A 27,983-nucleotide genomic window follows, 5' to 3' on the forward strand; every position below is an offset into this window, starting at 1 on the left:
CGTTTCACATTTATGAATGAACGTTATAATTATTCATCTAGAATCGAATAAAAATCGAGAAGAAGCTTGTTGAATCATTTTATTTCTCCAGATTTCACATTCAGTTGCTAGGAAAATTCAGCTGAAAGAAAAAATTACAAATCAATTGAAGTGATACATTGAAATTTTCATAAGTGAACACTGTGAAACTAAAGTTTATGTTAACTTTATATTTCTAGTTTCAGCTCTATATATTTCACTCTACGCTGTTTTCTGAGGGGAACAGGTCCTTCATTATGTTTTCCAAAAGTTTTTCTGTGTTAATATCACGTGTTTTTGTAGCTTCATAACCCAATGAATATTTATTCTGAATGTGTCGTTGTATGATCGATAGATAATTTTTTACTCTACGCATTGACGTCGTTTTTTTTTTCACATTTCAATTTTTTTTTCTCTTCTCAGCTTATCAGTATATTTATTTATTCATTTATTTATTTACAGCCAACATGCCAATGCCCAATAAAAGGAGTATACAATAGTAGAGCAGGTAACTATTTCTAGATACATGTAAGTATTAGTGAACATTTTTATATTCAGCTAGAAAATAATCTATACAAACTATTTCTGAATTGATTCAGGGTGGAAAAAAATTAATCTATAGAGTATTTATTGATAGTTCGGTACATAGAGGTTAACGGGCTGAAGAAATGGTGCTGAGAATTAGGTACATCAATGCGGAATGTGATATTCGATCTGGACGTATATTGAGGTACATTAAAATTAATTTGGAACAGTAGAGTTGGTGAGTCAATGGGACCATTGACCAGTTTATAGATGAGACGTGCAATTTCTCGTCATTTTCTCAATGTTACAAAATCAAATTCAGTCAGAAGGCAAGTGTATTCATAATTTCTAACCGGATAGTTTCCATGTTTCTTATAATACGCAATATATGATGTCGTTAAGCGATTTTTTGACAATTTGTCTATACAAATTCAAATTGAACGAAAGTGCTGGCATTTGGCAATGATCGTGTTAATGAACGCACTAATTTCAGCGTCGAGGATGTGGAAAGTGGTAACTCAGAACGAGGGTTTGAGGACCCTGATGGGTAAGTCATAAAGCTCAAAAAGTTGATGCCTCACGATTCAAACTATATACAGAAATTGTTGCGTTTTGAAGTATGTTTAATTCGAAACTTGAATCAAGATTTTCAGAAAAATCCGCTCAACGCTACAGCATAAAACTCAAATTCAAAATTTCTGTCGTTGGTATCTATTGATATATCGCTGGAAAATCTCCGAATTAATGGATGGAAATTCGAACTTTCTGTTACACTTTTAATAATGAAATACTTCCACATTGTGGTTGCTAAGCAATCAGCCAATCAAGTGGAATTCCATACAAAAAACATCATTTTTTTTTCTCGTTTCATTTCCAGGAGTTCTTTCTAACTTCCATTGAAAATTATTCGCCCAAGCGATAATATGAGAAATCCTTCGACTGACTCGAATGATTCAAGAGTTAATTGCCACTTACGAGTACAGTTCGATAACTCCCAAACACCTTGAAGATTAGGCAGAATATTTTGTTGTAACGATGAGCCATCAAAAAAGATAGAAGGTGATTCAAAGTTATCTTCGGTAGTCATATCCACCTTTTCCACTATCAATATTTTGAGAATTGAACGTCTGCAAGTGTTCGAGAAATTTCTGTCATCTTGCCTACGTGGTCTGGCCATTTGGTCATGACGTTTTTGAGATAGTAAAAAAATATATAAGGAAATGAAAAATCGACCCGGACATCCAGTTTTCACTTGGCTGTTCGATTCATCAAAATGAAAATAGTCTATCTTTTTTGTGCTATATTGTGTTTTGGTGGGATTAGTATGTTGTAAGTATAAATCATTTTTGAAAATCTCAAAGAAAAATTGCTGGGAATGTTTAAATATGTATTTCGTTTTTTTTGTAAAAAAAGTTTTTGGCTTTCTACTACTTTATCTTGGTACAGAAAAAATATGGGAATCTTCCTAAGAAAGGAAAGTCAAAAAACTTTCTTTCCCAAAAAATTTGTCACTTCTAAAAATATAACCCTTCCAAATTATATTTTTCGTATTATTAAGTTTGTGAAAATTATTTTGAATCATTATTGAATGATCAGAGATCAATGATAATGAAGAAGTTTATATTTCTTTCATCACTTTCAATTTATAAATGGATGAATTCTATTTTTGAATTTGATACTAATTCTTCAAATGTGGTACATTTGACCTAAATTATGGGAAAGAAGATTTCAGGCAAATTTTCAAAAATTCCTCAATTTCTTGATTCATAAAACTGGCAGAATCTTCCAGAATTGACTCACTCCAAGGCGTTTTTTGACCCTTTGAAGTGAGACCAAACAGTTGTTGAACTACAGTAGGGAAGAACCGCACTCTAACCATCCGACCTGGAAGACTAGTCACCATACAAACTAATCGGCTTTGTTAAGAAGCTGGATTGATTTGGTCGGTTGTGAATAGATGTGAGCCACAATAAAACCTCGTGGGTTGCAGTGGAAGGTCGAATAGACCCACTCACTTCAGACCTAACCTAACCTTCACACGAATGATGAAGGAAACTACAAAACAAATCTTCCAAACAACTCCACTTCACAAGATCAAAAATATCAATTTTTTCTTCAATTCTTCTTTATAATGAATAAGAAAAAACTCAATTGAATATTATTTTGCTCTTGCAACAGTCATTCAACAAATCAGTCGGTCAATCTGTTTTATTTCCTGAGGAATGCTATGCACTGCTCGATGTTGAATGCTGATCGATTATTGAATTATCTGCTCCAGATTTTGAATTCACAAAAGCAACTCCACTTCACGAGATCAAAATATTTCATTGATATGAAATTGATGTAAAATATTTTGCACATCATGCTGCTTCAAAACTTTTCTATCCAGTGAATAAGGAGTGAAACTTAATTGAATATTTCTTCTACTTCTGCAACAGTCAGTCAACAAATCAGTCAGTAGATCTGTCTTATTTTCAGAGAAATGATATCAGCTTCTTGTGTTCGAATGGCTTATCGATAGCACTAGTTTAATGAACCAGTTGATACTGCTTAGCTCAGCATAACTATCAGATGTTACTAATAATAGTCATAACTTGAAGCTATGAGCTTGCAGTAGAATATTCAAACCTATTCCTGTTGAAAATAGAAATTACATAATCTCACCATCGTATGTTTCAATGTTGTAGGTGCTACTATGAATAAGAATTTGAACCATTCACTGCATTCCCTATTTTTCATCATCATTCAGAAGCATTGTTTTCACATCTTCCCATTTTCCATTCTCAAACTATTTTCATATATGTATGAACTGTTATTATCATTATTTTTTTCTGTTATTGGCTTACTCTCCGGTCACTTAGAGGCCTGCCAGCAGATGATAAGTCCTTTATACCGATCAGAAGAGGCTCCCATCCTGAAAAAGTTCATATTCATAATCCTAACACATATACAGAAAGCTCCTACAACTATTTAGCTGACTACAATAATAATAGTGGTTCATCAAGAAATATGGAAGATAATTCGAAGTCTATTGATAAAAAGCTAGGTAGAAATGTTACCGCAATTTTTGGAAAAGATGTAAAATATTCTTTGGTGCACTTCAATATCACTCTTGAAGAAATTCCACGAAATTTATATGTCGCTCTGGAGAATGAATCATCTGAAGGTTCAATTATAAACAAAAAAACTCATGAAAAAACACTAGGTTCATCAAATTACACGAAGATTTCTCACAAATCTCCAGATGATACCAAGGAAGAAAAAGAAGAGTATGGGAAGAAATCATCAAGCCGGATTACATACGAATATCCAAAAGTTTCATCATTGCAGTTCAATATCACTCTGAAGAAAAAGCCAAGAAATCCATTAACTGTCGTTGAAACTAATTCGAGTGAAGTTTCACAAAAAATTGAAGAAACTAATTCGAAAAATTATATTCACAAATCTCCAGGAAATTCTTATGAGCACCTATCAAACAATACAACGCCGAAACGAACCGAAGACTATGAGAGGGAAATGTCACCCCAGATTATTCGAGAATATCCAGAAACTTCATTATTTCTCTTCAATATCACTCTTAGAGAAATTCCAAGAAAATTGGCAACAACTGTTGCCAATAAATCATCCGTAGCTTCATTCGTATATAGTAGAACTCAAAAAAGGGAAATAGGTTTATCAAATATGACAGAGGATGTTTACAGATCCCCAGAATATTCTGCCTTGGACAACAGTACAGAAATAGAAGACTTCGAAGATATCCAGGTTTTCCACAAGATTCCAAAATTATCATCTGCCTACGACATCACTCTTAAAGAACTACTAAAAAAACCTGTAGCAAATGTTAAAAATAAGTCGTCTCATGGTTCTTCCATATACGATAGTATCAAGGGCTCAACAAATGTCGTGATGAATACACCTCAATTACCAGAATATTCCCACAATTATAATTTGGAAAGCGGCAATACCATGGGGGAGATGAAAGAGTATGAGAATAATCAACCATTGGCTAGCAATTTGATGTCTAATGAAACCAATGGAGGAAATTTGCATGTTTGGAATTTAATACCATCCAATATCAACTATTTGGAGGATGCATACGATTATACATTTGACAACAAGGCCACCATGGAAAAAAATAATCAGTCATCTAATTATTCACAATTTTCTAATGAAGCGGATGTGGCAAAGATATATGCTTGGGATTCAATACCAGAAAATGACCAACTTCTAGCAGGTACACTTAACAACAACATTATCTTAGATGAAGTAAACAATATGATGGTAGTTGAAGAAAATGAACCAAATACCGTTGAAGATTATTCGTCCTTCGTCATTGAGGCACCTTTGGAGTCCAAGTTTCTTCCACAGCTGTCGTCGGATGAAAAGATGTTCAATTTGACGGTGGAATCTGATGATTTTGAAGCTCTCGTGGGAGTTCCAGATGGAAGTTTTTTGAACTCTTCTGGAACTGAGAGAAATTGTACAGACTGCACAGAGGCAATAGAGGCGACAACTGGAATGAAATGTAAGTTTTCCTAAACTCAAATAACTTTTTTTACAAGCAGTTCAAGACCAATTTATCACTTTGTAGTATAGATTCTACAACTCCAATTCACCATTAGCAATATCGTAAAAAAAAGCTCTCGACCGTACCAATTCAACTTCGCAGAATGAGTTGTTGCTGAAGAAAAAATGATACTTAATGTGAAGGACTCGACATTTTTTTCAAATCAAAATGATTCCAAGAATTTCATAAACATAAGAGTTATTGAAAAAACAATACACGTTGCTCACTCTTTAAACATTTCTACAAATTGAAATGATTTTGTATTCCAAAAAATGTTAATATTTTTCAAATTGAAAGTAATTCCTAATAGGAAACGTGTCTTTTCAGAATCGGCCCAATGAATAGAAAACTAGTTTATCGAATAGAAAATTACGAGTGAAAATTCAAATCAAGGTCATACACATATTCTCAAAATGTAAAATGATGTTATTGAAATAGTTTGGTAATACTAATTCACCTTTCAGGTCTAACAAATATATGAAAATACTGTCATTAGTCAATGGAAGATTCTGTCACAATAATTTGAGTTGAGTGAGTGAATTCTATAAAGTTTCCAATTTATAATTGAACCAATTCTATTTCTAGTGCATTCGTTAGGTTAGATCAAGGTAGATCAATTTTCATTTCATATTTTCATCATAAATCTGAAATAACTGTAAAATCGAAAAATGAGTTTTAAAATGATTGAAAAACTGAAACAGAAACAATATATGATGGAATCGGCCGATACTTGATGAAAATCCATAACTAACGTATTCCAAAAACACTTTATTGTGAGATTTTCACTAAATTGTTTTACAAAAACGCAACACGTGTTTCGCCATACAATGGCTTCATCTGGCGTGTCTTTCAACTAATTCTACACATTCAATACTAAATATATATATAGTTTATGGAGTACCTGAAATCAAAGTACCTGTAAACGAAGTACCTGGATTTTAAGTAGCTGATATTTTACCTGAGTTTCTAACGAATTAAATTACCTGCACTTATGTTCCATTTTCACATTTGAAAAAATATATTCAGTAACGGAGAGTTATTGAGTTCTAATTGATCATTCAGTAAATTACCCGAATTCCTGAATCTATTGATTTCTAAACATTCTAGATGATTAAGTTTCAAACTCTTCTCTTCTAAATGTAACACCTCGTACTCATGATTGAACTCATGTCCTTCTGCTAAAAGATGGTTTGCAAATGTAGAATTGGTCTTTCTATTTACAAAACTACTCCTATGTTCTTTAATTCGTTGGAAAAATGTTCTTCCTGTTTGGCCAATATACAGTTTTGGACAAGAGCCACAAGTCAGCTTATATACTCCTGATCTATCCGACACCAAAGTTTTGTCCTTATTGTCCTTTTGTCCTTATTCGCCATTGTATGGCGAAACACGTGTTGCGTTTTTGTAAAACAATTTAGTGAAAATCTCACAATAAAGTGTTTTTGGAATACGTCAGAAACAATATATTTTGATTGGTCTCTCCAAAATACCGTCTCACATTTCAAAACTAGCTCTGTATCAATTTTCTGTGGGTTACAGTTTTTTTGTGCGACCCCAATCATCCTGTTAAATATATTTCTCCATGTCGACGCAAGAAATTATCAACTGGCAGACCGTCAGGTACCCAGATAGTTACCTGATTCATTTGTATGCTTGATTGATAGGAATTCTACATTAATATCAACTTAAGGTTTGATCGTCACATCCATAGATTGAAAATAACTCATTGTCCACTTATATCTACCAATGGTACTAGTTGAATTGATATTTGATATATATTTTGTTATTCAATTTATCAGAATGAGACTCAGAAGAAAGCCCATGGCACTGTTTTATGAATTTATTATACTAAATTTTGGAAAGAAATGTCTCTGGAAAATCATCTTAGTATATGTCCACCATGTCAGTTATTTCTGTCTATATTTCATCATTACGCTATATAAATATCTTTCAACAGTGATTGCATGTATGTGTGCCATCTTCACAATTGAATTTCCCTCTGAAAATGACATTCCTCTCACGTCAAAAACATTCTACAACGTATCCTGTCACCAGGATGCCTGTAAGGACGTTTGCATCGATATTGCCACCGTCAATGATGAACTGAATGACAGCATGGTTTGCTCCTTCGTAGAATCCTACAAAACTGACCTGAAGGTGAGAATCAAGTTGAAAGTAATATTTATAATTCTATCGAGGTAGATGCATGACAGTTTTCTCTTGATATAAACAAAGAGAGATCACGAAAAGTAGTTGCATGAAGGCCATAATGTGAATTCTGCATACATCCATTTTCAAAATTCAGCGTTTTTGACATAACCATTTTTTAGATCCGAAAGATTTTGCAGTAGAAATTTTAGCTTTGAAAAATTTTGAATATCAATTCCTTCATATCTCAAAGAAACTAATTTATACAAGCATTTCATTTTAGTCATTTTGTTTCTTCAAAACATTTAATAATAACGTATTCCAAAAACACTTTATTGTGAGATTTTCACTAAATTGTTTTACAAAAACGCAACACGTGTTTCGCCATACAATGGCTTCATCTGGCGTGTCTTTCTGGCGAGTTGAAAGACACGCCAGATGAAGCCATTGTATGGCGAAACACGTGTTGCGTTTTTGTAAAACAATTTAGTGAAAATCTCACAATAAAGTGTTTTTGGAATACGTTAGTTATGGATTTTCATCAAGTATCGGCCGATTCCATCATATACATTTAATAATAGTAATAATAACAGGTCCCTATCTGTAATAATGAAAAATTAACAATGAAAACATATAACGAAACAAAATATGATGAATGAGAAAGATTTGGGTATTATAGCTGCTTTTGAACACGAAAAAATTGTTTTACAGCAGAAAACTATTTTCATGCATTGATGATGCTGTACGTTTCATAAAAATATCTAGTGTCGTACAAAAACCACCATTGATATTTTTTTCCTAGAACTGTTCTCTAAAAGTGAAGACCTTCCCTAACATATGTTGATTCTTTAAAATATACCCAAAAATGACTTTATGCTATAGGAATAACGTGCTTTGCGAAAGTATCGATTGTAATTGATAAAATTCCCAAAGCTTTCGCCAATTTTTATATTGGCGCATTCGCCAAATTTTCGAATGGGCGCCTTCGGCAAACTTTTCGTAGTGGCGCCTTCCCAAATTTTTTGTATGAACAGCTATTTTGTATATTTCCGCCTTCGTCAAATAGCAGAGTGGCGTCAAAAAAGGCTTTTATTTTCTACGGCAATAATGCCAAAGTTTCCGTTCATTTCAAATGGTAATGCTTGATACAGTATCAAGTTTGGGTGTATACCTGTCATCATCATTCTGAAGGCTCGATAATAAGAGCACAAACAAATTGTAATTTCAGAAGGTAGTTTATCAGTGAAATATCGTTATCAACAATAATACATAACATTATATATTCAAAAGCTGAGGGTTGTCGTTCGTAGGGGTGCGACAGCTGGTTAACGGAAAAACAGATTTAAACAGCTTTCAAACACAATTGTGAACTATGAATTTGCTACACTATATCACCACGAGAACTAATGCAATCTGCACTCATCAAAATAGCATCTTACATTTTTCCGTTATACCTGATTTTTTTCCAAAAGCACGCTCTGTCTGTAAATTTTCCTGAATATTGACAATTGGTTGAGCGATTACTGTCCGTATGACAATTTTATTTGAATTTTGTATCAGTTTTGTTGACGGAAGTCAAAAATGATGAAAATTTTAAAACATTATCTTTGTGACACATATTGGAAAACCGTATTCCTCATAGTCCAGCAGTTAGCTTGTCTTTGAACCTAGCACCATATCATTGACATATCACTCATTGACGAGTCCACTTATTGATTCAATTGCATTCCCACTCAATGAATGTCTTTCTTCACAAATTATCGTTTTTATATGTTTTTCCATGTATATGTTTTTCCAACTGACTCATTTCTTTATTTCAGTCTCGTTATTTACAAAGTCTCATTCATTTTTCACTTTATTTTCCTTCTTTAACATTTCAAACTTTTCAAAATCATTTTGGACAACGGAAATGCGAGTAACTCATGCTATGCAACATTTTTTCTCTGGTACCTTGGAACAAAATAATCATTTATAATATTAGAAATGTTGAAAAACTCTCCCTCACGAATAGTAGATGAACTGGTGATTCAACCCAAGATGGCGGTGTTGCGACCCGTCAAAATGTCATCAGTAGTGCTAGGCTGAACTACTCAACTGTCCCAAATGACATCTCCCGCTACGCCATCTATGAACACCAACGCTGACCGGAACTCCCAAAGACGGAAAGTAGCAAAACCAAGTTTTTGATAAATTCTAATGAGGAAGTAGAAATTGAAGAATGGTTTCTGACGAAACTTGTTATATATATTTCCATATTGTTCCAAAGTTAACGTTAATAAATTGTGTTCTTGATGAAACTAACTCTTTTATGTTCAGAGGTTAGTTTTTATTGATGAGAATAACGATCGGTTCAGTCAACAGAAGATAACTGAAAATGTTAGAATGGAAATCGAAACCTAATGATTATGAGACTCATTTCTGTATTTTCATAACTGATGATTGTATCTAACATTTGTGTGGATTTTTTTAATTGCTCTTTACTTTTCAGGCGTTTTTGTACTCAAAGTTGTGTGAAGACGCTGAATGGAACTTCACTGGCATTTCATCAGCGGAATCTGTTTGTTGCTACAAGGGTTTCAAAATACCTTGTTGATCCAATTATTTCCCAAGAAAAAATAAGATTTTCTGCATTCACTTACTTTTGCTATGAACTAAGTTTATTGAGTATTTTTTTCTGTAGTATATAGGATTTGATATTTTCATTGTTCGTTTCGAGTAGTTTATAGGTTAACAAAATAAAAAATATGTTTCGACATATTCACAGAGTTTTATTTATCTCACGGAGATGATGGTGGATATTATGGAACGTTATCTGACTTTTTTGAAACACCAAAATGTTCAATAATCGAAATCAATTCAATTTTTTCCAATATAAATTTTATCACTCATTCAATATTAGGCAAATGCATTTTACATCTACATATATCATACATTCACACAAAATTGTGAACATTGTCTATTTATTATAATGAAAAATGATATGAAGTCAAAAATAACTTTTTCAAAAAGAAATAAATTGGTCTGACGCATTTATTGTTTCCAAAACACAATAAACGCCTTTTCACTATCTCATCGACTATATGCATTGAATGACATGATCTTGACATAGTCAAAAAAAATACTGATGGTTAAGTGAACCCACAGACAGTTTATTTATTTATTTATTCATTTATCCGGTATGAACGGGAAAACCCTAAGTTGTGAAATATACATGTTGTGAAATATACATGTACAAAAATATACTTCAATTCAAAAAAAGGTACAAAATACGTACGAATATTGAAATACATATATAAAATGAAAAGCAACCTAAAACCTAAATGCTGAATGGAACAATTATAACTAACATCAGCACTGAAAACTAACAAACATACAAGGCATATATTTATCGACTGAATATATAATTTACTGCAGACTTCGAATACCTCCAAGGAGTAAATGAAAGAATCAATTTCTGATGCATTAGCTTTCCACAATATTCTTGACATTGCATTATCAAATTAATAACTGGTAGAATGTGAGTTCTCAACGGAAACAGAAGTATCATCTCTTGTTACTCTTTGCCTGCCTCTCAGGCCAACCAAAGACAGAAGTGCTGGGAAATTGTTTCGTCTAGACAATAATTTCAATAGAAATATTTACTCAGCCTAAATCCGCCTGTTTTCCAATGTGGATTGATGTAGTGTGGAAAAAATATCGGTGTAGTTATGTAGCTTATGTAGACTGAGAAAGAGGGACTCCACACTATGGATACTCTGAATGTGACACAATTGATGAACAATACAAAAAATTCAATGTGCTTGCCCATAAGTCTTTAGCGATCTTAACGTGTTAGGAATCACACGTTAAAAGGTAAGACCTCGTTAATCATTAGCTCGCACAAGTTTCGATTTCTGAGTCGTTCATGGGGGTGCGACAGCTGGTTAACGGAAAAACAGATTTTTTTAAACAGACTCAAACCTATATATATGCAAGAAGCTCAAGTTTCATCGGATTTTTTGAAGATCCGCCACTGGAATCAAATCCGACTGATTGAGAAATAACCAAAATGAATCGCTATGAGATTATAAACTATTTGTTATATTCATTAATAGATGTATCGTTTTATGTTGCTGTACGAGTATATAGTTAGTAACCATAATATTTACATCATGTAGATAATAGTTGTTTACAATTCATTTCAAAACAAATTGATCCAAAGAAATGCACGTTAAACGTTCAAGCTGGTCTCGAATATACCCACGCAGTAGGTTGAATGGACTGACGTCTATCAGAAAACAACTACACCCCTGGCTAATACCACAAAGGGCATATGTAATTAGCAATACAAGTGAAAGAGCCGACCTTCAATTTTAAAACTGGCATAAATGTACAGAAAAGTTAGAGATGACATATTTTGTAGTAAATGTATATGTATATGTTTATGTATATGTATATGTATGTGTATATGTATATGTATTATTATATGACGATGATGATGTTGTTAAATGATTTAAAATTTGATTTGAGTTTTAAAAAATCTAAGAAAATTTAATTTTTATCATTATTGTTATTTTTGATGAAAATTTTAATCGGCTAGACTCTTATGTTGAGTTTAAATCCTATACCTCAGTGTACAGAGATTTTTCTCAACCTCTCAGGTGGATTCCGGCACAAACACAACAATTACTTACCTAACTTTGATTTTTCTAGTAGATTTCACCTGTGAAGAAATTTGGAAAAAGGCACAATTGATCTTAGAAAATATAAAACAGTTTCAATTATAAGAGTAGAAATATGGTAAATGTCAGTTTATAATTGCAGATCACTGTAATTCGGCAGACTTAAATATTTGGTTCAAACTTCTATTTATATGGTCGTTTTGAGTTTTTGGGTATTTTCATTAATATATGCATATATTATTTAGAAATGGTATACGTGAATACCATACTTTCCTCCAACGCTGGTGTGTGTGTGGTGTGATATTTCTGCGGAGCTGGAACTCATGGATATCTTACATGACTTGGCTGGACAGGTAGGTTTTTTCACTGAATTTATTATTACAAATCAGTATTGACTACTATTCTGGTTACTTCCTGATTCATATACTATATATTTCAAATTTCAAGGAGAGAAAAATTTGGCGTGGCGTCTCATTCATTGCCTCAAGAAGAATTCCGTTGTTGATAAAAAAATTGAAAATCTATCTCGTTCCCCTTGTTACCATCTATCAATTTTCACATATACAAATTTTCAAATTCTTTATCAGGAAAATTATCTATTCTACTAATTTAACATCGGCTCTCAAATTAAGATACATTTTCATTTTATAGTTCCGTACAAAAATAGTTAACCTCACTTTTATGTAAATATGAATATTTTCCAAAAGCATCACTTGATGTCAGTTTCTAAGGAAGTGATTCACAACAATAAATTTTGAATTTTACATCATTCCTAAATAATAATAATTAGTTTATTATGCCTTTTTCGTTTTACATCGCAGATGTTAATTTAATTTCATCTAACATTTCTTTCTAACCTATATCGGTTATCAGTTTTTCGTATTTCGATGCATTTTGATGTGAGAATCTTAATATCTGAATTTTCCACTCTTATTTGCTTGTTTCCGGTGAAAGCTGTGGGTTTCAATATATGTACAGGGTGTCCTTGCTGTATTTTTGTATCTGAATTCCTTCGTGATATTTTTAAAATATCCATACACTTTTGTATTTCGAGTCTTTTCATAACAGTATATGTATATGTATGTGTATATGTATATGTATGAATATGTAGTTGATAGTCAACTACATACTACATACAAAAATACGTTTTTCTTTCGAATATTGGGAAGTTTTTTCAATAAAATGAGTACAAAGCTGTCGTAGATATTTCAATTCTCTATAAAAAGTTCATTCAAGCATAGTTTCTTCGATTTTTAAAAAGGAACACTCATTTACTGATGTTTATAAGTTTATAGATTCTGAACAAACTTTGTTAAGGATACTTTTTCCTCAAAAGTAAAAAAGCTCCTTCTCGAAGCCCGTTTTGCTAACCCAGTTAGCATCATCAGAAAATGAATAAACTACTTCTTACAGCTATGTTTATGTTTATATATAATGAAAGTATATAGGTATAAGACAAAAATCATTTCTTCAACAATTTTGTGAAATCCTAGTCAGTATAATTTGAACTTTTGAAAAATACTGTTTCAGCAATATCTGGGATGAAAAATGAGGGACTCGAAGGGCTTGAAAATTCGAAAAAGCCCAATGAAATTCAAGCACTTGACCTCCGATAACACTTCAACTCATGTCTCTCAGACTCATTTCTTCAAAACATATTTACTCAACCGATGAATTTTTCATAAATGTTGAAGAGAAGTTTGAAAATTGACTTTATGCCTCTTCAAATCACATTTTATTAAAAATAATGATATAGTAAATCCCAGGCGATGCATTTTCAATTTGTTTTCAAAAGTTCAAAGTTTTTTCGTGAAAAGAAAAGAACCAACAAAAATTTGAACTACTTTTCACCTGATTTTTTACGAGTTTTCTGAATTCTATCATTCACTAGCAGAAACAAATGATAATTCAAGGTACCATTGAAAAGAATATCAAACCCTCTTTACAAAGATATGTCACTTCACTCACCTCACTATTCAAAATTTTGATGAAAACTTCCACTTCATGTTGAACCATGAGACGACTGAATTGACACGTCTCCCCTTCTTTCCTTAAAGAAAAATTGAGGGTGAAAATTTTCAAATCGGCAACCTGTATTTTGTTAAAACGGAATCGAGTGGTAAATGAGAAGTTATTATTATCATTTTTCAAAGGAAGCGAAGTTTAATCTGAAAATTATCGTTTGGGGATTCTTTCTCACACCAGGATTATGGTATGACAGTTTCCACGTTGGCATTTTTTAATTTTAGAATGCGTCAATATTTTTTGTGGCTTCTTGAATTGAAAAAATGTGAAAAGTCTATGAGAACAAACATTGAATAGTAACAGAAAGAAATCGAAAACATATTTACACATTTCAATGTGTGGAATTCTTTCGTTATCAGGTTGAAATAAGTGCTAATTGTCGATTGTTTTCGACTACTTCATGAGTCATGACTTCATCAGGGGCATGATTTATTATTTCACTAAATGAGTGACGAATATTGCGATATCTAACCACCTGTGTTGATGAGGTGTTTAGCAGCTACCTGCTCGACTTCGACAACTTCCAGACATAATTTTATCAAAAATGAATAATAACTTCATAGCGGATGACTATTCTTGCGATTATCACCTGTTCCAGTACTGATTTGTAATTGTTTTTCAAAAGTTATCTGAATTCTCTTGAAGTCATAATGAGCTCCGTCTGCCAAAATTGCTCATCCACAGGTGTTTAGAAAATCGTATGATTTCCCCTCTCACTGAGAAGTTGGCTGGGCAAATTGTATTTAAGGAAATGGAACTATGGCTTGGCCATCAGTTGGTTTCTGGTGCTCTAATTTTGGTCAAGATGAAACTAGCACTCTCTCTCACTTTTGCCTTTATGTTCGCCATAAGTGTTACCTTGTAAGTATAATATGAATTTATGAGTTGTTTTATTTATATTTGTATTCGAGTCTATTGCTTTAGAATATTTTAAACTTTTTATTCTTGAAGTTTTCGATTTTTTTTTCTGAGTTCACAGCCTTTCTCACTTTTGAAATTCATTCTTATTCTATTTCAGATTATAGTAATTGCTACTATATCCTGAAACAAAATGAAAATTGATTTCGGAAATGAAAGAGGGTGTGAATTTCTTGAACTTGAAGAAAGAAAATAATTTGTTGAATACAGATAATAAATCTGTTAGTGCTCTATTCAATTTTTTCATTCAACAACGATTTTTATTTCAATATTCGGAAGAAATCAAACCATCTTCATGAGGTCTGATGAATAATTGTTTTGAATTTGGATGGAATTGATATTGCTGTCCTAATTTTTGTAATTTGAATATTCTCTGATAGACATTTTTTTGTGAACGTTTCAAAACTTCTTACTGTTTTTTTTGGTATGAAACCCTCCACAATTTGGAAACTGAACGGAGCTAAACCAATTGGGAATCTGCTGAAAGTGTAATAAAAACCATACTGAAAGTTCACACTTCAGCAGTTTCTCCATTGATCCAGCTTTGTTTATTTTTCAGATTATAGAAGGTTTTACACTCAAGAAACAGTAGAAAATGCATATATCATTTCAGTATATAGTGCATTTTATCATTCATTAGTTCGGATTTCCATTGGCTAATATGATATAAATTGATTTGAAATCTTTGAAACAATCTATACAAATTGAAAAGATTGAGCTAGAAATAATAATTATATCAAGCAAAAAACTGAAATTACAATGAGATAAAATACAAGCAACGATTACAAATGGAACTATCAACAAAAAATGAGAATTAAAAATTATTACCAAAAAATGAAAATTAAAAAATAAAAGATTCCAAACCAAATTACTTCGCTACGTTTCGATTATTAGTATCCATAATCGTATCTGGGTGATGTAAATTACCGGTTTTTATCTATACACCATTAGTTATTTTTATATTTAAAAGTAGGAGATTTACAAATCTCCTACTTTTATACTTACAAATCTTAATCAATGGGAAGCAAAATCTTTGCTACAGATTCATTTCAAGCCTGATTTTCAAAATTCTACTTTTTAAATTCCATTTTCGATTGAGAAAAAAGTGGTGAATGGAACGTTCATTGTTCATGATAAAAGTAATTATTTCAGAGGGAGTTTTACCGGTTCATTGATTTTTCAATGGAGAGTATGAATCAATTAGATGATATCTTGAGGTTGCAGTCAAGGTCAAGGATGAAATTTCCTTGCTTGTTCATCAAGCTTTCGGAAATGTTTATTTCCTTCTTCAGGACAACTGAAAAGATGATTGTAAAAATATATGTATGACACTTTACTTTTTAGTACTTAAACAAATTTAATTCAGACAACCTCAAATACGAACCAAGAAAACCAAGATTCAAAAAAATCCGTAGCCTTCCATACGTAAAAGATTCAACTTCAAAATTGATTAACGTTCTGAAAAAAACAAATCTCAAAATTGCTTATAAGAATGTTGAAACAACAAATCAATTTTTTTTTCAAACTGAAAACACCTGTTGATACTGATTAAAATTATTATAGCGTTTATAAAATACCTTACAAAGATTGTGATAAAGTGTATATTGGACAGACCTCAAGACTTCTAAAAGGGGACTTCACCTCTCATAAAAGTGACTGCAGGAGAAATGTTTCATCATATGCATCATCAGAACATGTAAATTAATTAGACCACCAAATAAACTATACTGATGCTAGTATTATAAAAATTGAACAAAATTCCTACAAACGTTCTTTTCTAGAAATGATACATATAAATAAAGAAGTGAAATCCAGGAATAAAAAAAACTAACTCAAATAATCTCACTTGAATTTACACTTATTTATTTAAAATAGATGATGATAGTCGAAGAAGAAATAGTATGTAATATGTAATAGTATGTAATAGTATTTATCTTAAAATATTCTAAACTAGATATTGATTGAATTTTCAACTGTGGTTATTTTATATCTTCCATGACAATTGAAAAAAAAATCGAAACTAAACTCAATTAGTTTGTTTAGATGATCATATAAACAAATAGTATTGTTTCTTTATTGAATGTTCGTGCATTTGCGAAGTATGTACGTTTCATACTTTCAGTTTTTTGTGTAAATTCGAAAGATATAATATTGAGAGAATCATTTCGGCTTTCTACTTATCTATTCTTCATCATAACAGGTGAGAAACTTACAAAAAATAGAGAAAATTTGATGAGGTCATATTCTCTCTTCAATTTAATCATATTGAGTCTTGACAAAATGATGGTGATTGTTTTAAATTCATGCCTGAGATTGTCATTTCCGTATCAGCTGAATATAATAAAAATGGTACTCCAAGAGAAATACTATTGTTTTTTAAACGTGATGTAATAGAGAGCAATGAAAATAAACTACTCTTCGAAAAAATTGTTCAGTGTTCATGATCTATGATGGGATAACAGTGTTCCATGTAAGTGAAATTTCACCTCTTCCATGAACTATATTGTGTAGTAATCCTGTGAATTTCATCTAATTCAATTCCTCAATGAATGATTGGAGTACCAACTGAATAGAAAGAAGTGTTTTTTGTATAATTCAAAGTTCATATGAGAGTGTTTGTCTCAAATACTTCCTTCCTTCTGGATGGAAGTGAATTACCATTTTTTATATATGAAGATTATGCCAAAATCTCCCTTCCTTGTATATTTGTAATATGCGTTAACTCACGATGACTGAAACGTGACTTGATGGAACAATATTATTATTATTATCTTATTTTTTTCTGTTGTCTGACATTAATGTTACTCAGGGCCTCGCCAGGAGGTAACCACTCTGACGAACATATCCACCACCATTATATCCATCTGGATGAGTCCACTTCCCACAATAACCGATCACCCCGACACTACAAACTGATGAAGATGCCAGTGTTGTTGAGCAACGATTCCATCGAACTCGAATCCGACCAAAAAATTCAACACTATCAGCACACTTCTCAAGAGGAAAACCTCCTGGAAGAGCAGCAAACTAATGTATCTGCCCAGGTCAAAAATGATTCATCCCCGGATCAGGACACGAAGAAAACAGAAAACGTTACTTGGACTCTGGAACTTTTGGATGATAATTTTTATAATCTGACTTCCGAGGAAGATTCTGAGGGGAATTTGACAGCAGTTTTGAGGATTGACCAACAGGATTTGGAAAACTTCACGATCGTACATGGAAACTGCTCGCATTGCATGGAGGAATATGACAATGCAACCAGCTTCAAATGTAAGTTTTTTGTCACCAATATTATGAGATTTATGAGATAAACATATGTTTACAAAAAGGATTTGAAGCTTGAATAACTTCAACTTATTATATCAAATATGTCATTTTGTTGAAACAAATAATATTATAACTTCGGTTCAATCTGGTTTCCGAAAATCTCATGGCACCACTACAGCTTTACTAAATATCACCGATGACATTCTCACTTCAATTGATAAAGGCCAACTAGTTTACCTGATTCTACTAGACTATAGTAAGGCGTTCGATACTATTGATCGTAATGTTTTGTGTGATAAACTTCTACACTACGGTTTTTCTCAGGAAGCTTGTGGACTTATTCGTAACTATTTATCGGAACGATGTCAGTCGGTAGTGGTACGTTCATTAAATCCAGATGCCCAAATAGTGAATTACGGAGTGCCTTAAGGATCAATCTTGGGACCTATTCTTTTTTTCACCTATATCTCGAATTTTCATGAGTGTCTGAAGTTTTGTACTATCCACCACTATGCCTATGATACTCAACTATACCTAGACTTCACGAGCAATTAAATCCTTCCAGCAACTTCTGAAATTGAAGAAGACTTAACATCTATATACAATATCTCAACCGCACATAATCTCACACTTAACCTTTCGAAATCAGTAGCTATGCTTCTCGGAACGAATCAAAACGTGAACAGCTAACACAAAATTTTCAAATCAGGTTAGCAGGTATGCCGTTAACCTTTGTAAGTGAATTGAAAAACCTAGGTTTCTGTTTTGATGTTGACCTAAGATTTACCAAGCACGTCAGCTATCTCTGCCAGAGCTCGTTTAATATTCTGAGACAGCTGTATCCTAGTCGTGATTTGCTATCTACTAAAATGAAACTTGAGTTGTGCGAATCGCTGGTGATATCTCAATTATCATATTGTGACAGTATTTATGGTCCAGCACTTCTACAGGCTGATGCAGCTAGACTACAAAAAATTCAAAATTCCTGTTTACGTTTTTCTCATGAAATACGTAAATTTGAACATATCAGTATGAAATTTAAAGAAACAGGATGGCTCAAATTAGATAACTGTCGAAAACTACATTTACTTACCTTGACACACAAAGTTATAACGTCTGGCAAACCTACGTATCTCCTCAATAAACTTACTATGTTCAAAATCCTCAATAGGACAAATAATATGCTAGTAATTCCCAAACACTCAACTGCACTGTACGAACGTTCTTTTTCATATTCTGCACATAAATTCTATAACACTCTTCCCAAGGAGTTTTGGAACTTCTCTTTATACAATTTCAAGAATAAATTGGAAATCTTACTTCAGTCACTATAGAGTTGCTTTTAAGACGGACCTGTATATGATTATTGTTTACGCTAGGGTCATAAATTAATGTTAATAAGTGTTTACTGAGGTGAAAATATTTTACAAGAATTTAGGCACATATTTATATTTATAATTAAATTATTACTTTTTTTTATTATTACTTTTCTTTATATTTGAATTGTTATTTGAAAATTTAATTTTTATTTGATTTGTACTTTTATATTTTATACTCACACGAGTATAAATTGTTCTGGAAATATGTATTTTTGATTTTATATACGCTAATACTCAAATTTTACTTTTATATTTTTCTATGATCCACTTATATTTTTATAGTCTTCTATGATTTACCTATATTTCTCTTTTTTTTTTCGCTAGGTTGAGTTGAAAAGCAGCCTAGGCTGATACTTCACCTTTTCATTGACCCTTAATTATTGTTCTATATTTTTGTATTTCATTTTTTATATTATGTCGATGAATAAAGACGATTATTTTTATTATATGCGAGCGCTTTCGATAGCAGGCTGTGCTATCTTCTATCTATCTTCAAGGCTCTATTCAAACTGAACGTTTTATCTTCGTGTTTGTTTTTTATACGGTTAGAACGCCTTAGTGCAGGTATTTGTCCCCTTCTGTCATCCGGATGTCTCTACAAATTTGCCTTTATTTGGGTTACATCAGGTAATATCTTTTGTGTGTGAGCACCTCTAGGTTCATTGTTTCTAGGAATATGTAATGTTAATGTTAAGTCTTGTTGTGTTTTGATTTAATGAATCGAAGAGGTTTTGTATTAAAGTGTATAATATTTTAAAATTCTTGCAAAGCGCTTTCGACTTTCGTCATCATCAGTGCTCACCTGAAAGTAAGTGATCTAGTTGAAAAGGGAATTTAGTGAAATTGAAGTTTTTAAGGTTGATAAATTTGGAAAAATTGTTTGAGATTACTTACTTGTCAGGCAACAGGAAGTATCAAGATAAGTGAATTGTATATTGTAATATTTGAATTATATAAAACAAAATAGGCTTATAGCCAAGAAAATACATTTTTGGATTGAGGCCATGTGGTTCAGTCGAAGTATCTTATGAAGAAGGACAACTTGAGACAGAATGTGTCAAGTGTCATGTTAAAATAATGGTACCAACTTGAAGAGTGATCCATTATGGGTTTGATTGAATATGTTGAGGAAAAATATTAAATAAATTATATTGATAAACTGTGATTAATTAATAATTCATAATCCTCTTATGAAGGGGAAGGAAATCTCTGTTTAAGTTTACTTGAGTATTCAAACAATGATCATTGTTGGAAAGTTCTTTAGAAATCTCCAACACTTCAAACAAGTCAAGTCTAAGGACATTTTTATCATCTATTTTATGTAATATTTTGGAATTTCTATTGGGACTAAAGTTGTGATTGTGAAATTTAACGTGGTGGCCAAAAGCAGATTTATCAGGTTTTTTCATATGTTCATTAATACGAGTGAAAAGAGGTCTACAGGTTCTACCAATGTGAGATGCCAAACAATCAGAACAGTTAAGCTTGTAGACTCCACTTCTGTTTAATTTGTTGATTTTGTCTTTAGAATTTACTAAAAAGTTACTTAAGTTGTTTTGAGATTTAAAGGAAATTTTTGTACCAGGTAAAATATATTTTAATATATTATTTATTATCTGAGTTATTGGTTTTGGTAATGCTTCTAGGTTTTCTTTATATACACACACTGAGTAGTTGTAGATGTCAGTTGAATTGGAATTTTCGAATGATTTTATTATATCAGTTTTTTCTTCTTCTGTTGGAGGATAGATGAAAAGTGAATTTCCATTTACGGTAGTAGGGGATTCACCCAGATGTGTCGAGAAATGAGCTTTCGAAGGTGGAATTTCATTGATTATTTCATGTACAATATTCACAAAGTAATTGTTGAATTCTTCGGCAAATATCGTCGTAGTTGTCTTTTTTTTCAGGTTTCCTTCCTGTATTGCTGTTGATGTGCTTCCAGATAGCTTTTGGTCTATTAGACAACTCGCGAATATTATTCAGCACCACTTGCTTTTTCTTATTAATAAGTAGCTTATTCATACTCGTATTCCTTTAATTTGGATTGTTCTTTTAATTCTTCATTATTTGGTTATTTCAACTCCATTACATGGTTCAAGTTGGTAATTTCTGTCTTGGCTTTTATAAAACTAACATCAACTATAGCTTCTTTATTCCTCCGGTAATTATCACCCTTCACCTAGAATAACGGAAAGCTCATTTCGTGGTGAAACTTTCCATTTGTTTGAAGGTGGTTAACAATGTTCCATGGTCGATTTCATTAGTTTGGACTATTAGACCATTGTCTAATATGAATTTTTTAACTCTGAAATAATGGGAAAAGAATTCTCCAGTTCAACTATCCCAATTGAGCAGAAGGTGAATATATTTCACCTTCCACAGATTTCGCTCATTTTCATCTCTTCAGTATCGACATCTCTCAAGAACTATCCAGTGAAAGAAATGTAGACACCAAATAACTTTTGAGAAATGCTACTTTTCCTCCGGTCTTCGTAACCCCTTCACGGGTATATAAATACAGTTAACTAGTTTACTGATTCAATAATATTCTGAAGAAAAGTTGATTGGGTAACAGAATCAATGTTTTCTCGAAGAAAAAACAATTGTTTTCTTGCTAATGTTTCAAATTAAAATTTTTTTTTTCAGGGCTCTGTAAAAAGGAATTTTCATTAACATTCCTCACACAAAACTTGTGCCATTATTTTCGTTTCAATTTCACAATAAATGATGAGTTCCTGATTAAATTACGTACCGAAAAGTAGTTTCTTCGTGTTAATATTACTATTTTAAAAATCATCATACATATCAGATACACATATTAGATGACAGAAAGAAAAAAATGGATAAAGGGTAAATTATTCAGGTATTTGACTCATCAAATTGAAATATGCTGTATTAAGGCCATCGACATATCTTCTAGTGTTAACATAATCGCATTTGAGGCTATATATCATTTCGCTCAAGAGTCTTTTGGATAAATGGAATTGAACAACTAGTATAGTTGGATGATCAAAACGAAAAATGTGTCCATCTTTTCCATGTTCCACGAGGGCTATAGAGCCCTTATCAGAAGAATAATTAGAGAAAGAAGTTCATCTTCCCAAAATACAGATGTAAAACCCAAATATCACAAAATTACATTTGCAGAAAATTTATCTGATGGACTTGAAATGTTATTCAGTACCGAATAAATCAAAATGGCCATTTCAAATGAAAATAGAGTTGGAAAGCATTTTTTCTCGAAACAAAAAACAAAAACCCCACAAAACATACAATCCAATATAGTGTACAAATTGAACTGTGGAAGCTGTCACAAATGTTATGTTGGTCAAACCAGGCGGTAACTTAAAACACGAGTTTGAAAACACATGGCAGACTTTAGAAAACTGAATATAAAAACCACACACCCCTTGTTGAACATGAGAAAGTTTATGGACACATTTTTTATTTTTATCATGCAACTATTCTGGATGTACAAACATATTTACCAAAAAAAATCTTGAGCGAAATGATATATGCTCTCAAATGCGAAAGTATCAACACTAGAATAGATGTCGGTGGCCTCAATACTGTATATTACAATTTGATAAGTGAAATACATAAATACATAAATGATTCACCCTTCTTTCATTCTTTTTCCTTCTGTCATTGATTAAATAACAGACAACATCTTATCAGAATCACAGATGAAGCCATTCGTTTGTTTCACGTTGTATTATTTTGGTGTTATCTCCAAAATTTGGTTGTTGCAATGTTTTTTTTTCCTATCTAATTTGTCTGATGGTTTTTGAAATACAGACTACTTTATGGTGATTAACTTAATTGAGAACTCATCATTTCTTGTAGAATTGTAACGATAATAATCGTGTATAAGTCTTCTGAGGGTATGTTTATTAAAATTAACTGTGGCAGAGCCTTGAAGAAGAATTCGATTGAATTCGTCGGCAAAAAAAATTGTTTTCTCAAGTGATCCGGTTACCGATCTAACCATTCTTCAGATATATAAATACACTTTGTGCAGCCGTAATATCCAGCCACCGGAGATAACTCAGGATGTATAAACCTCTGAAGAAGTTTGTCATTCTCGCCAGCGAAACGTCTGAAAAAAAATCCAAAAATCGACAGGCTTCAAGCCCGAAAATTTTTTATTGATTTTTCATAAAAAATGTAGGCTGAATAAAATTTTGGCAACGAGTTCTCTCTTAATCGATATACCTGAGTTTGCAGTTTTTCTGGAAGAATAATCACACTATACATGTTCTCTTTCAGATCTGGGCTGCATGTGTGCTCTTTTCACAACCGAACACCCTTCAAAGAATGACGTTTCGGTGTCTTCCAAAATTTTCCAAAACGTATCTTGCCACGAGGATGTTCCCAGCGAAGAAGCATGCAATGCATTGTGCATTTCCATGGTAGACTCCTACAATGAACTGAGGAACGACATGATTTGTGAATTCATTGCACATGCTTCAAATATGACGGTGAGTTAGCGTCGTTTCAAAAATCCAATATTAACAAATCGTCATAATTTGGTGAACAACAATCTACTAGATATAATTTACAGGGTGTAACATAAGTACGTTGAAATAGCCAAGTGACGTCTATCTAAGATAATTTTGAGAAAAAAAAGGTCTCTATAAACTTCTGCCCGAAAATGCTTCGTTTCGGAAATATAAGTTGTTGAAATTATTTTTTTCGTTGGTACCCGAAGTTTTCTTGACATGGGAAATCATGATTTTTTATTTATTCTCATGTCAGTTCTAAAGGGCGCTGAGTACGCAGTCATCATTTATTTCAAATTGCCCTAACTTTTTCGACAGTAAACTTTTGATTCTTTTCATAAAATAACCTGATTCATACAGCTCTTCCAAGTAAAAAGGGAACTCTTCCTCTACAACGCTGGAGGTGATCGTTTCCGAAATATTTACAATTTTATTTCTGACCGGGATATTATAAGCTTATATCGTCATAATTACGCTATCAATAAAGAGGGTCATAACTCCCTTGGGACATTATAGATTTTATAATTCCCTCTACCTTTCACAAGTAAAGATAAATAGAAATGAAAACTGAACCATATTTTATTTATTCACTTCATTACAAATAATAAATGTACAATTTTGAAATGTTCCCTGAAAATTACTTCCGCCACTGGAAACAATTCCTTCTTTTGTATGGCTGGAGCTTCTGTTCACTACAGTCGAGGTACCTGTCTCTTCTGATGACAAAGTAGACAACATACGCGCCGTTTTATTTCTCAATTCGATGCTATCCTCCAAATACCCCTCCGCCACCGTGGAACTTTTCCAACCTCCGTGTCTTTTTAAGTTAGTCATAGTTGCTCCTGCATTGGCTAGAGCAGTAGCAGAAGTGCGACGAAGGCAATGTCCCGTATAGGAAGATGAGTTTGGCAATCCTAAATACATTGCGATTTTGCTGGGGATTTTCCCAAACATGTTTTTTCCAATTGGCTGAGATGTACATTTATTTTGTCGGAAGCTCAAAAAAAATCGTTCAATACCTTTAGGACGCAAAGACATATGAAGTCTCAATAAAGGCAAAGCGGAGAACTCTTTTTCATCCACAACTGTAAATTTCTTCGATACACCAGTTTTACTTTCCGGTACGTTCACTACCATAACGGAATCCCGGTCCTCTATATCCGATATCTTCATATTCAAAAGTTCCTGACTTCTGCATCCTCCAAAATAACCCATAATCAAAACAACCTATAACAAAAAAAGGAAATAAATACACACAAAAAGAAAAATAAGAAAAAAATTACCTTATGCAATAAATGAATATCATTAGGAGCGTCCTTTAGGAATCTGATAACATCTTTAGGAGATAAAACAGCAGACTATTTCGGCTTATAACTCTCACTCTTCCGTTTCAAAAAAGCCTGTAGTTTATCACTTGGTGATATCTCGTTTCTCATGTATAGTCACCATCGATTTTAGCATTGACCATTTAGTCCATAAAGAATTCGGACTATACGTTTCTGACTGAAACGAATAAACACAATTACTACCAAATCTACCGAAAAACATAGAAAATTCCTTACCAGTTCTTGAAAATATGCCAGAAATACAGTTTCAGTGACATCTTTTGGCATAACATTTTTCCGTGTCAGCCAGTCCAGATATATCTTGTATTCTTTTTGGTATACGGCTTCACTTTTCGATGGAATTAATGATTCTCTTGCTTGTTCAGCTTTTTTCAAAATATCCTCCATTATATTTGGGGTAGAAAACACGTTTTCACCGAAAACACAGCTTGATAACAAAGTTCTGTTTATAAACAAGTAACATAGCAACAACCTAGCAACAAGAAAACTCTACTATAATCAACGGTACCTGATTCAAATATACCGGGAAGGTAATGAATTGGTACATTTTTCCGTTTCAAAAATGAACAAAATTTTATTGAAATCGGTCAGAAATAAAATTATCTATGTACCACGGGAATTAATGAGCCTTAATAACCTCAGGCAATTGCTGTCCTTCGGGCCAGAGGCCCTCGGGACGCAAACTTTGCCATCGGTAATTAAGGCCCTCCTAATTCCCTTGATACATAAATAACTATTATGTAACGATGCATATCACTTAGCTCTTAGGGCGCTAAGTGAAGTTGCTGAAAACATTACAAAAACCAAATATGTGGTGGATCTCATTAAAATAAACAAATTTTTCCATTGAATGTTCATCGAAACTGAAAAATCGGTGAAGGCACCATCTATGTGTTAGGCCCGATACTTTTGAGCCCATGTAGTAAGTAGTTTATGAAAGACTATTCATACAGGCCTTTTAGTTAGCAAATCAAATTGGACAAAAGTTTCCATTTTGGGAAACTATAATAAACTCCTTTCAGATAGAGAATATCAGTGATTGTTTTGGAAATATTCGCCAAATGATAGAATGGTAGAATTTGGTTTTTTGGCTCTACCGCCTCCATTTCAGGTAAAATCAAAAAATGCAGCGGAACTTTCCAAACTGTTTCATATTTATCATAGTCTGATAAAGACTAATTTCCAATGTGACGTTTGGTTCATTACATTTCATTACCAGTTTCCTTCATTGATTCAATTTGTCATCGAAGTGACTACAAAAATTGAATTAATGATTTTTCACCACTTTGTTTTTGGAGCTGAAGTGAAATCTTGGAAACTCCATTTCAGGTTTTTTATCAATAATATATTCACTGACTCTCTTCTACTATTCAATGCCCAACACCAATATCAAACCATGTGTAGCACATATTCGACTTTTTATTTTCATCGGTATAGGTAATCGTATCTGGTATTGCAGAAAAAGAGTTTAAATTCGTATAGGAAGCCAAGTTTTCATGTCAGTGTTGGTGGTTTGACCAATCAACCGTCAACTGCTGTAGCAGAAATTTGGGAAGCTAAATGCCATCGAAAAACGAATTCACATAATTTTAGAAATTATCATGCAGTTAATGCAGTCAAGCTGCTGGACAATGATTCCATGAAAATCAAAAGATAAATAGATAAGTACTATTCTGATTACTCCCATATTGATTTCAATTTAAGAGCCACCGGTAGACAGCTGTTTCAGCCTTTTAGGCATCGTCAGTACCGGGCTGGCGGTTCTTGATTGGAGACAAAATGTGAATAACCAAGATAGGTACTTGATAGAAATAACTTGGCAAGTTGACTCAGGTGTCACACCAATAGGTGGTTCCACTTAGGTCTCGCGTGCGTTTACGCAGTTATTTTTATTAAGTGCCTATCTTGGTTATTCATATTTTGTCTTCAATCTAGGACATCCTGTCCGGTACTGACAATGTCCAATAGTGTGAAATACGGGTCGACCGGTAGCTTTTAAATTGAAATCAATATGGGAGTGGACAGAATGGTACTTATTTGCCCAATAGGCTGAACAACTTGACTGTGTCTCTCGAAATGTGTATTTCTTAAAAATTAAATAGTATGAAATGGTTCATGACCAAACATAAAATAGTTGATGTTATCAGAATACCCTTGAGAGATTGAAAAAATACCAAAATGCTATTTCTCTTGTATTTCTGATGAATATTTTCGTCAGGCCGACAATCAATAAAAATATTTTCTGAATTTTCAGGTATACCTTCAATCAAAGCTGTGTGATGTAGACTCCCAATGGACCTACACTGGAGTATCATCTCCAACCCCCATTTGCTGCCACATGGGGCGCGAAATCCAATGTTGAATCTATCACTGAGAGTTTTCAGACCCTGCTATGTTCATGGACATTCTTAGCATAAGTTTCGTTTTCAGTAGTTCGTAGAGTTCTCATTATTATTATTTATAATTCGCTGCCAAATAGGCAGCCACCCTACCGGCCTGATCCAATGATTTTTGATCCCGCTATGTTCAAGGACATTCTTAGCATAAGTTTCGTTTTCAGTAGTTTGTAGAATTTGCAGTAAAAATGATCTCAATAAAAAGTTGTGGTCGAAAAATGTGTT

The 27,983-nt window shown here is 32.7% G+C and overlaps 2 protein-coding genes across 4 annotated transcripts; both read left to right on the forward strand.

Annotated features, from left to right (window-relative positions):
- Window positions 1-1,748: 1,748 nt before the first annotated feature.
- LOC111510870 (uncharacterized) lies at window positions 1,749-10,015 on the forward strand. 3 transcript variants are annotated; one of them, XM_023166834.2, is made up of 4 exons: window positions 1,749-1,872; window positions 3,405-5,068; window positions 7,068-7,267; window positions 9,747-10,015. In XM_023166834.2, exons 1-4 carry the CDS (start codon window positions 1,817-1,819, stop codon window positions 9,849-9,851), a joined length of 2,025 nt encoding a protein of 674 aa, XP_023022602.2. In that variant the 5' UTR covers window positions 1,749-1,816; the 3' UTR covers window positions 9,852-10,015. The 3 variants fall into 3 exon arrangements, with proteins under 3 accessions (XP_023022602.2, XP_074025349.1, XP_023022594.2); XM_074169248.1 differs by lacking the exon at window positions 7,068-7,267; XM_023166826.2 differs by lacking the exon at window positions 1,749-1,872 and having other exon boundaries at window positions 3,117-5,068.
- A 2,240-nt stretch (window positions 10,016-12,255) lies between these two features.
- LOC111510892 (uncharacterized) lies at window positions 12,256-27,977 on the forward strand. The gene is made up of 5 exons (XM_074186775.1): window positions 12,256-12,272; window positions 14,629-14,805; window positions 17,672-18,135; window positions 23,784-23,995; window positions 27,617-27,977. Exons 1-5 carry the CDS (start codon window positions 12,256-12,258, stop codon window positions 27,722-27,724), a joined length of 978 nt encoding a protein of 325 aa, XP_074042876.1. The 3' UTR covers window positions 27,725-27,977.
- The last annotated feature ends 6 nt before the right edge of the window (window positions 27,978-27,983 follow it).

This window comes from Leptinotarsa decemlineata, unplaced genomic scaffold (genome assembly GCF_025532065.1).
Source record: "Leptinotarsa decemlineata unplaced genomic scaffold, Ldec_3_MD MMD2_P_RNA_scaffold_5, whole genome shotgun sequence".
NCBI lineage: Eukaryota > Metazoa > Arthropoda > Insecta > Coleoptera > Chrysomelidae > Leptinotarsa > Leptinotarsa decemlineata.